The sequence below is a fragment of the Salvia splendens genome, chromosome 5 (assembly GCF_004379255.2).
Source record: "Salvia splendens isolate huo1 chromosome 5, SspV2, whole genome shotgun sequence".
Lineage (NCBI taxonomy): Eukaryota > Viridiplantae > Streptophyta > Magnoliopsida > Lamiales > Lamiaceae > Salvia > Salvia splendens.
In genome coordinates this window covers 37,308,125-37,320,090 of record NC_056036.1, presented here as the reverse complement: position 1 = coordinate 37,320,090, position 11,966 = coordinate 37,308,125, and the positions used below count along the sequence as shown (strand labels likewise).

General features: G+C 36.2%; 1 protein-coding gene and 1 long non-coding RNA gene across 2 annotated transcripts; one reads left to right on the top strand and one right to left on the bottom strand.

The window, feature by feature from the left end:
* The first annotated feature begins 1,659 nt into the window (after window positions 1–1,659).
* Window positions 1,660–2,594, top strand: LOC121803462. The gene is made up of 3 exons (XR_006051012.1): window positions 1,660–1,865; window positions 2,134–2,168; window positions 2,267–2,594. It is a non-coding gene; the product is annotated as an uncharacterized LOC121803462 (long non-coding RNA).
* A 3,577-nt stretch (window positions 2,595–6,171) lies between these two features.
* On the bottom strand, window positions 6,172–10,542 carry LOC121803245 (inositol-tetrakisphosphate 1-kinase 3-like). Its single transcript, XM_042202929.1, has 10 exons — window positions 10,159–10,542; window positions 9,580–9,661; window positions 9,440–9,472; window positions 7,918–8,038; window positions 7,688–7,780; window positions 7,454–7,561; window positions 7,168–7,344; window positions 6,928–6,983; window positions 6,766–6,850; window positions 6,172–6,651 (listed from the first exon to the last, which is right to left on the bottom strand). The coding sequence occupies exons 1-10, from the start codon at window positions 10,332–10,334 to the stop codon at window positions 6,584–6,586; spliced, it is 999 nt and encodes a 332-aa protein (XP_042058863.1). The 5' UTR covers window positions 10,335–10,542; the 3' UTR covers window positions 6,172–6,583.
* Window positions 10,543–11,966: the final 1,424 nt, after the last annotated feature.

Genomic DNA, 11,966 nt, shown 5'->3' with positions numbered 1-11,966 from the left:
CTAATATTTAATCAATAAGTTATGCCGACGCCAACTTAGTTTTAATCAATATTTAATAGTTTTAATCATAAATAGATCATATAACACGATTTATGCTGAAATAAATATGCATCTAATGTAAGAAAAATATAATTTTCGTTTATTTATTTGAAAACAATCAAAATTAACTAGAAAATTTCAACAAAAATACTCCTATATAAAATTTTTAGTAGTATCAAATTTTTAGTTAACTTCATAATATTTAATCACAAGCAATTATAACAACGGAACGAAGGCTAAATAGAATAGCTCTTATTTTTCCATCATGATTAATATTATTTTTCTACATTTCTTCAATTCAGTTGAATATTATATTAAATAAAAAAAATTAATAGTTTTAATCAATATTTATAGTGTCCATGAATTAATAGTTTTAATTAAAAAAAATTATTGATATTTAAAAATCTAAATTTAAAATTTAATTTTATAAAATTAAATCTAATATTGAAATAAAGAAACAAAGTGAAGGATGACAAAAGGGAAGAAGAATAATAATTTTGAAATAATATCAGATTTAGTACATCACTGAAATAATATCATATTTAAAATATTAAAAATGTAAAAAGACCAAATTGCCCAAATGCTCAAAAGGGTATTTTCGTACCAAAAAATGGCAAAAGGACCAAATTTGAGATAAACCCTTAGTCCAGGGTTGTCTGGCGATATTTTTAAAGTCCGGGGATTATGGGCGAGATAAACCTATAGTCCATGGACCATTTTTGTAGTTCACTCTTTATTTTAACCCGTGCTACTTTATCTGAATGCCAAGATTTAAGTGTGTTACTATAATGCTCTTTTATTGTTTTTTTTATCAATTTTATTGTTTAACTTTGATTGCTTGAATCAATTCTATTTGAAAACTCATATTCTCACATTAAAGATCAGAATTTAAACTGCTTATGATTTTCTTCAACAAGCATACTGGAAAGTGGAAACTAAGGTTCAGGTCAAATTTCTGATAATTTCATGTGTAGAGAATTATTCAGCATTATAATATTACAAAATTGTCAAGTTATCATTTTTTTTGTTTGTAAATGCTCATATCACCGATCCAATTTGGTAAATGTTAAGTTGTTTATGAGATCCAAAATTCGATGTGACCAAGTCCATGGCCAGGATATTCCATTATTGCTATATGACAAATTTTGGTTAAAGCAAGTAGATTTTTATTCCAATTAAACAAAATAAAGGAGCAAATTATATCCAGCAACAAATCAAAGAAGTAGTACAAAAACAGAATAGACAGTTGCACGATTGTAAATCCATTTTCAAAAATATATGGTGGGGACTCAACTGAAATCAAATCCCATAAGCTCAAATCCCTATCTATCTTAATGCATGAAATGTCACCATTTTATCTTACCTTCCAGCTAATTTGAAAAATCAAAAACCAATTTTTATTCTTTTCCTCTTGTCATTTCCCTTATCTTGGAGCTCTATTTCTTAAACTATTTCTATCCACGTAGGGCTCATAAATCTAGGACAAAATTAATGAAAAGGTCGTTTCCCCTTTGAGGGTTTTTCACTTGTTGTTTTCACTCTCCATCTTTTGCAGAATACCCTTTTTGTCTTCCAACTTCAATCATTGAACTATATCAATTTAATCATAATATTCTTGTTGATACTTCTCTCCAAAATCCACCCTTTAAAAGAAGTTCACTTGTTGATTGATTCACTACTCTAAATTTCTTTGATAACCTCTTCCCCCTCCCCCTCAAAAAGTTCATTGGCTTGCATCATGAAATTCAAATATATGATTCAATATCTACTAGCATTGGAATTTTTACTGTTACTCACTTTAAATCCACTCCATTTCATGGCCCGAGGTAAGTACATTATTCGAACGCAAGTAAGATCTATTTTCAGTAATTTCTTCGTATCCGGATTAATGATACGAATATCTCATTCCTTTTTAATGCAGTTAATGCATAAAGAATAAATAAAACTTCACTTAAAAGATCAAATGTTTACTCTCTATGAGACTCAAACTAAGATAGTGTGTGTGTATTCTTTACCAAAGTGATACATTCAAACGTGCATATGTACAAGCATGTGACATTTTTTTATGTATTTATTATTTCATTTTTTTTTCAGGAAGACAAATATCGAAACAGTCTGATTTCGCAATAGTAAGGTTTCTTGAAATATCACTCTCATTCAGTACATAAATAATGCTTCACATAGCACTATATAACTTAGTTTTTGTAATGTATTCATGTATGTGCAGAGAATTAATGAAGAAAAGGTGATGAAAATGGGAGTGATAGGATCAAAGCCTCCAAGATGTGATAATAAAAAATGCAAGTCTTGTGGAAATTGCGAGGCAGTTCAGGTTCCAATTGTGACCCCAAACAAAATCATCTTCCATAAAAAACTATATTTTCCAGGAATTAATATTATTGCCTATTCGAGGGGAGATTATATTTCAAATTATAAGCCAATGTGTTGGAAATGTAAGTGTGGAGATTTATATTTCAACCCAAGTGGGGTATAAGAATCTCAATATAGTACTAGTATTTAATATCTGTAATTTATCTACCATCATATATGTAATATGTGTGTGTTATATGAAGAGATTCATCTTTGCTTAGTTTTATAGGTTTAAGTTTTGCATGTGTTGATTTATCTTTAGACAATTTTTTTAATGGGAACTTAATCGTTTTCTAGTTCTTGTTCTTGTTCTACCTCGATGTATGGGAGCAGTAAAGGTGGAAATTTGAAAATAAAAATAGGAACAAAATAAAATGCAGATAAAGTATGATCCTTTTACATCAGTCAACCATTACAATATTGAATTAAAATTTGAATTAAAATAAAAATAGGAACAAAATAAATTTGAAATTTTCTTTCTATTATTTTTAAAATTTGAATTAAAGTATGCACTAATTACATTTATGGTTCCAAAAAAGTAAAAAAATTATACACAAATCATAAATATATGACCACAATATTAGACCATCCACTACGCGTCTCGCCGGCGTCTCGCGTCCCGTCCCGGAGAGACGGGACCCCGGCGCGACGCGTTGCAGCTCGCCATCCCGTCCCGCGCCGTCCCGCGTCGCGTCCCGTCGAGCCACGAGACGGGCTGTCTCGCCACGCGCCTAAGCGACGTGGCGCGACCCGGCGTCGTGCGTGACGCCCACTCTCCGGCCCGCGAGTGAGCGTCGTCACGTGCTAAAGCAAATAAATATTTTTTTTAAATTCGAATTTTAAAAAAAATAAAAGAAAAAATAAAAGAAAAAAAATTTGTAACGGTAATAATACCGTTTTTTTGTTTTTTTTTTTAATTTTTTTATTTTTAATTAATTTTTTTACTCTACAAATACTCCTAAACTCATCCTCATTTCACACACAACTACACATCTATTCTTCCTATCATCTAAATTTTCTCTCAAATTTTCTCTCAAATTTTCTCTCAAATTTCATATAACAACTCAAGATGTCCGGCGACGGAGACGGCAACTACGACGGTTCCGGCTCCGGCGGGTGGGATCTCAACGCGTTCGGCGATTGGGAGACCATGATCAACACATTGGGCGGTTCCGGTTCGTCAACGCCAGGGACCCAGGGTTCGGCGACGCCAGGGGGGGTACCAACCACCCAATTTTGACCTTGATGCATATGTCCGTCCCTCCGCCCTGCGGTATTCGCAGGGATTATCCCAGATCCGGGAGGACTTTCCCGTTGATCCCACGCCGGGAGTAGGCCGAGGCAGTGGAGGTGGCCGAGGCGGTGGAGGTGGCCGAGGCGGTGTACAACCCCAGGCGGGCGAGGACGAGGAGGAAGAGGAAGAAGAGGAAGAGGATCTAGGCCGACATCCGTACAACAACCTCGAAACGCTGGCGGTGTACAAAGCCTGGATCACCGTCTTGTACGATCCCATCGTCGGGAATCAACAATCTCGGAAGTGTTTCTGGGAAAAGGTCTGCGAGGTCTACCACCAGAAAAAGCCGAAAGGCTCCCGCAAGCGCAAATTTAAAATGCTCCGCTCTCACTTTGACCGAGTCGACCGACAGGTCAAAAAATTCTGCGGCATCTACTCGGCCGAAGAGGCGCGCTACCAAAGCGGCGCAACGGCAACCGACATTTTGACGTCCGCTTTGCGCGCCTACTACCACGACGAACGTCATAATTTCAGATTTGTTGATGTTTGGCAGACCGTCAAGGACGAGGAACGGTGGGCCGGCGGTTTTCGCTCCAGCTCGGGCTCAACCTCGAAGCGCACGAAGCATACGGCGAGTGACCAATACTCGTCTAGTGGTGACACCGCTGAGGGCATCAGCCAACCTGAGGCTGAATCCCAGGAGTTTGCGGGTACGGTCGGCGATGCTGGAGGATCCGCGAGTGGGCGCCGTCGGCCGCAAGGGACGAAGGCAGCGAAAGCGGCTAGAGCAAGGAAGGGCCGAGGCGAATCAAGCCAGCCGGCCTCGGGATCGGGCTCGCGGGGAGGCTCGGACACACTTATGGTGGCGTACATGACCGCCATAATGGCGGACACTTCCCGCTTCTCGTACGCCCAATTCACGGCCTGGTGGAACGGAATTGTGTATATGGCAGCACAACTTGGCCTTCCGACTCCCCCTCAACCTCGACCGCCTCCGGAGGATGATTAGCCGGCGGAGTAGTTTTTTTATTTTTCTTTAAATTTGTATTTTAAATTATGTTGTGTGTTTTTTATGTTGTGTGTTTTTTTATGTTGTGTGTTTTTTAATAAAGTGTGTTTTTAATAAAGTGTGTTTGTTTTAATTGGATTGGGTTGAGAAAAAAAATAAAAAATGAAATTGAATGAATAGTAATTAAGGGATTGAATAAGGGACGGTTAAGGGACGGAGCGTTGCAGGTTCCGTCCCTTAGTTAAGGGATGGAGGAAAAAAGGACAGTGGGGCCCTCAAATAGTGGTCAAATAGTATTTAAGGGACGGTTTAAGGGACGGTATAGAGACAACGTAGTGGATGGCCTTATGCACTTTCCAAGTACTATATATGCGCCCATATATTTTAATTAAATGCATAAATAAACCTATTTTTTTTCTCAAATAAACTAGTTTTTGGTTGTGCAAAATTTGGTCACATAGGCCAACAAACTAACTAACAAGTAATAAAAATACATAGCAACGTAGACTCGTCTATCTCCTTTAATAAAAGTATCGAGCTCGCGGCACACATCATATCAAACAACGCACGATATATTAAACACAATTTCCTCAAATAAGTAACGTTGATGAGTATTTTGAATCTCGGTTCAAATTTCAACTATAAAAAAAAGTTGAAATATTGTTAATAAAAATTAGTCTCAACTCATCAAAGAGAGAAATTTAACATAACTAGAGACTAATTTTAGAGAATAAAACAAAATGAAATAATATAACTATGTTGGCATACAAATGTAGTACTCCCTCGTCCCTTATAATTTGTCACAATTTGACCCGACACGAGTTTTAAGAAATATAATAAAAGGTGATTTAAAAAAATTGATGAATTTTGGTCCTACTTCTATATATTAGTTTTATAATAAAATATGAGTAGAAATGAGTTAGTAGAATGTGAGTTCCACTACCAAAAATGGTAAAAGTGAAAGATGACAAATTTTTAGGGACGGACGAAAATGAAAATAAGTGACAAATTTTCATAGACGGAGAGAGTACTACATATATTAAAATTATAACATTTTATTACAAAAATTATTTAAATTGCATCAATCCAAAATAGATAGATCTGTAAATTGATATTGGTCAACAGATAAACCAAAAGAAGATGATAAAACAATACTCCTTAATTGATAAGACACTTCTCTTTTATCCAATAAATCAAAATTTTGAATCATCACAGGGTAAAGGAAAACCCACATTAATCTTCTTAAAAATATGCTTTTGGTAATAAAAAAATGATCCAATAAATCAAAATTTTAAATCATCACAGGGTAAAGGAAAACCCACATTAATCTTCTTAAAAATATGCTTTTGGTAATAAAAAATATGTTAGAAGATACTACTAGTACCTAAACCCTAAACTCTTTCGTTATTTAGGTATCCACAAAAAATTATTCCTTTTTTCACTAATAATACTTTGACCACTTTTACTTAAATCTCATTCCTGCAACCTATTTTTAGGCCTAACAAATAGATTATCATCATAAAAGAAAACATATCAACTTCCCAAAAATGAAATAATGTGAATTAAGCAACAAATTCAGAGCGAAATTATACCAACAGAGAGTCTAACTAACAAGAATTACAAGACCAAACAGAGATTGGTCAGAAATTAATGCTAACTAATTAGCCCTTTCATACTCTATACCAACACTTGATCATCGACACGAGCCACAAAACGAAACACGAACTACAAAAGGCCGGAGACACTTGATTACCTTCAAAAGAGCAGAGTCACTGCCTTTAAAACAGCACAGAGTCACTGCCAAATATCACCATAGCATGTCTTACTTTCCCTCGCCCTCCAAAGCATAATGATGCACGTCGATAAACTGCCCTGGAGGCTCACACTGCTCGGATATGGCTCTTGCTGCAGGTGATAGCTCTTTAAAGATACTAGCTTTTGACTAGGCTCAGAAGGAAATCTGTAAATATGTGCTCGTATTCTGGCATTTTTCCATATCCTGAATATCAGAACGAGAATGTTGGACCAACTCGCCTACCTTTTACATCAAATACAGTCATACCATCCAAGATGAACATCGTAATCCCCAGTAGATGAATGTGCTATTGCATACCTGGAAAATAGTTTATATCTATCACATAGTAGTTGTCTCGAGTTCCATGCTCTCTAATTATATCCAAGTTGAATAGCCGAAGATCCTATTGCAAGAGAATTGAAACAATAGTTAATCCATGATGAGGGTCCAAAATTACAGCACATGAAATGTGTATCATACCAGCCGTCGTCGTAGTTCTTTAGCCAATCTCTCGAGTAATGGCCGTGGAGGGAGCTCTACAGGAAAAATAGGGACATAATAAAGACAAGAGCCTAAAAGAATATTCTTGACCACGACAAAGCCAAAAGATAAATGATAGTAGTTCTTTGAAGTCAGCAAGAGACTAATAATACTGTATAGGTGAACAACTTCTAAAGAAAATGTAAGAAAAGTCAATATGCTCAAACAGAATAAGCTCACCAGCAACATGAGGATCCAAGTCCGCTTCATCAGCGGATGCGGAAGCACAAGAAACTCTTGGAAAGTGATAAACACCAGCACTCTTTGACAGCTCATATTTGTTAACATCGGGTAAAGAATATCGTCTGACCACTTTTATTGCTTCACCAACAATGTACACTTTGAATAGTACACCCCCTACAACACCAAGAAAGAAATAAGATCTAATTAAAATATCTGTATCATTTATCCCTCTTAAGGAAAACCGCTAGCCAAATCATAAAGAACACAATCAATGTCTTCTTACCATGATTAATGAATTCCTGTAAAACAAGTGGTGGCTCCAACTTCTGGAGGGAGAACTCGTCATAGGCGAGAGAGAGTTCATGTGACTTTGCAACCAAAGGTTTTGCCACTGAAATGCATACAAGATTTATTATTGGAGTGAATTGTGGAGATAGTTCCATTAATTAGAAAAGAAAATAAGAGAAAGAAACAAAGAAACAGTGATAAAATAAAATAAGTGTAAAGCAAGACATACCAATGGGTAGCCTCAGGCCAGCCTTGCTCACTGCACCAGGAATAGATGATGGATCTTTCTTGATAACCAACTGTTTAGGAACACCGACTTTTCCTGTACATCACATAAGTGACATCATCAATACTCTAAGTCAATATTTAATTAACATTTGATGGCATCATTACAATCTACCAATGATCAACAAAAAACAAATAGCAGCAGCAGGCTTTTAACAAGGATATCAAAATTACCATAACGATCTGATAGATTTAGGTCGGCAACATCTTGAAGCATGGATTGGCGATTATGTACTTGCTGTATGGCTCGAGGAGGGTCAAGAATTGTGACCTCGGGATGTTCATTCCAATAATCCTGCAGAAGTGGTAAACAATCAATGATAAGAAACAATCTTAAAAATCCAACATACATATCCATGCAAAGGACAATTGGCAAGCATTTCACACTTCAATTTCATTTCACAAATATAAGCCTTTATTAGGAGAAGATAAAGAGGAGAGAAAAGAGCTTTGGCATCTCCGTCGTATGTGGGAAAATTTTGGGTGGGAAATTGGGTATTAATACCCAATCTGGTTGTTCCCACTAAGAGATCACACACAATAATACAAATGAGATTCTTAAAATAAAGCATCAGCAGTTATGAATGAATGCAGATGGTGTACAGGAAATGCTTACCATTATGTCAATCTAGAGAAAAGAAACAGCATTACCCAATTCGAGAATATGTGCTATGCACACACTACAGACTATTTCACTAAGGCAAATAGGCAACATCAATAGATGGGTTCTCTCATTGTCATGAAGCATCTAGCAGGCCAGCTCTGAAGTTTTAAGATACACAATATCCTAAATGCTTTGGAAGCGTGTTATCCAACAACATAACTTTCTACTAAAAAACCAATTTTTATGTCAATCACAGGATTACGCCTGGTGTGATCAAGAATCAAATTTTCTAACATATATGCATTGTCCAAGAAGATGATCACCAAATCAGAATTAATATAATGAGAATTCTAAAAAAAAGAAAAGGAAGAATTGAAGTAGTGAGAACAAACACCACAACCTCCAGCAAGATAAGAATAAGGCAGTTTTCAACTAGATGTATCTAGAAAATTAAGAAACCCTTTAGTAATGTATGTCTCCCTGTGGTCCGTAAGAAGGTAACATAATGAAGAATGAAATTGCTAACAATACACAGATGTACTTTGTGGACTAGATTCGCGAAGAACGTGAATTTCAGATTTTAATATTCATTGTTTGTAAGCTTTGCTTTTCATTCATCAATATTAGTCTCTTATATGGTAACAGCCGTTTCAATATACAACACGTCTGCACATGACAAATGACAGGTCTAAGAAGGAGATAAAAGAATTATAAATATCGAAAAAACAAATGCTGTTTTACCTCTCAAAAGCCAGTACATGAAATCAAAGGCACAACCACACAATAAACAAATATTCATGATTAAAGATATGGAAACGATAGCCCTCTTTCAGAATTCAGAAAACCATATTTTCACGAATCACAGGGATTCAACCTAGATACGTATTAAAATTCTCTGAGGAGAAGAGAACATCTCATGTTAGACTGGGAATAATTTCAAGAGAATGACTGTAGTCAGTTGCAACGGATGTACACGCCACCATACAATCAATGTTGTACTATCATTCAATCCCTAATTAATCAAAGTTTTCTTATCAATAATAAAAGTTTCATCAGTTGTTATCGGAGTTCACCCTGAAAGATGAAACCAACCTCTAGTACTCGCCGCCATTCTTTTCCAGATAACTGCAAGATATATTTACAGATTAAAATGCATTAGATAATCATATTCATATATGTCTTCATATAATAAAAGTGACTCGTAAGAAGTGGAGAAAGAACTAGGAAGTCACCTTATGCAACACAATGTCAAAAGGACCTTGATCCGAAAGGGGTTTACTTTGATCAATAGCCACAAATTGGATTCCCTTGTTCCTAAATCGCATTTAGCAATAGACAACTGTCAGGATAAAAATTATACTCTCCGTATCATATTGTTAACCATTGTCTGACAAGATAAATACCACATGACTGTATAAAAAATTAAGATACTACCAAATTGTGATCTTTGACAGTTCAAAAACCTTTAACAACAGAACATCCAACAGCTGTACCACTGGGAGAGAGAGGGACCAAAAAGCAAGCTTATCCAGCCTAAAAAGAAACCATATGGTCCAAGCCTATTCCAAGAAACCGTGAATAAAATAACTGGAGATCATGACAGCAGACAATTCCAACTTTAAAAATATCAATTAGTCAAATCAAACACAACGGCGATGATAAACTCAAACTCTCTCAACTCAATTCAAAGAGACAAAAAAAACATAAATCACTCAAAACTACATTAACAGTTAAACCCAAAAAATCAATCATTTTGATCTTCTCCATACTCAGAAAAATCAATCACACGAAAAAGAGAAGAAATTAGGTACCTGGCTAAGCGTTCAAACTTTGGCTGCAAAAAGCTCTTAACTTTCTTAGATGTAAGGGCATATCCCACCAACACTAGTTTCTTATGCGGCGACGGATTCCTCTGCGCCGCCAAAATTTTCCCTTCATCAACGTCTTCCTTTTCCGCCACAGTGAGGTAGTTTATTTCCCCTCCCATTCCCGTACCCTAATTTTCAAATAACTATCTATAGGTATATCGACGCCCTCTTCGAGCACTGGAGAATAGGAATTAATTCCCAGCAAAAAGTTTACCCTCCCTGGGTTCCCTTTAATATAGTATCAAATTCAAAATTAAGAAAAGAGGGGATTTGGAAGAATCTCCCCCCAAATGCAGAGTAGATTTTTGAAGCTAAAAGAATTTAGGAATGAAGAGAGAATCGATTATCTATTTTACATGTATATATATATATAATTATAAGAGAGAGACTTGAGTCTAGTTACCATAGAGTAAGGCTGGCAATTTTCGACACGACACGATAATCTGACACGAATCCACACGAAATTATTGGGTTGGGTTAAGTTTTATTGGATCCGTGTCCTTATCGGGTTGACCCATTAAGAACCCGATAATTTCGGGTTGGGTTCGGGTCGGATGCGGGTCGGATACGGGTAACCCATTAAGAAATAATATTATTATTTTTATTATTATTTAAAAAAATACATATTACTTTAATTTTTAATTTCTTATAAATTAGGTTTAAATAGTATAAAACGAATTTTAATTGTGTAAATTAGGTTAAAAATTAAGGTTTAATCGTGTAATATTAGGTTTTAATCGTGTAATATCAGGTTCGGGTTGTTATCGTGTCGTGTCAACCCATATTATATCATGTCGATAACGGGTTCGTGTCGGGTGCGGGTCGTGTTCGGATTTGAAGGTAGCAGGTCGGGTTCGTGTTCGGATTTACAGTTTCCTTAACAGGTCGGGTTCAGGTTAGGCCTTATTGGGTTGGATCATTATCAGGTTGACCCGATAACGACCCAATCCGCACGATTTGCCAGCCCTACCATAGAGAAGATGCAATGCTAGCTAGGCCTACGCGTGGTGGATTGAGATTATACGGAGAATATTTTTGTTATACTCAATTGTTGGGATCGTAGTCCGGTCAAAACAATTAGACCGGGTCGTATAAGTGACGGATTATTTAATTTTAAAAATTAAATAATTTATAATCGATCTACGATTCTCGGTGAGTGAGAAATAATATATTAAAGTATGTTACGATAGAGATATGTAATTAATTAATTAGTCTCATTTTGGACACGTGCACAAAACAATGTGGCAAATGAGCATACGGAGAAAGCTTCATATAATTCCATATGTGCACATTGATCTGGTCGTCCATATACATTTCTAGAATGAACAACCACGTGAGAGGTGTCTAGATACATCCGTCTAGGTTCATGCTCCATGATTGATGTTTGTAACGTTCGTAACCGCCGACTGTTACAAATTATCCTCCGCATTGGCTATACACAGTGATGCATACTCTAGCATTCTCAACACCAAGATATTTCAAGATATATTTGAAATCTCTACACTGGCATACTCTTTCTTTGTCTCTAAGCATTGTCTGTCGAATCTCTGCCCTTGCCTCCATCAAGTTCGCTGAAGCTCTGCTAATAGCGATACTGCTTCATCAACGACATGCCAATCTAAGAACACTATCGGGACGTATCTCATCTTGCGGAAAGAGACTCCTGGACTCGGCTTACTACTGTTTACGATTTATTGTTTCGATTTTTCATTGTAATTTCGTTTCAGTTCATTCTTCTGTATCCCTTCTTT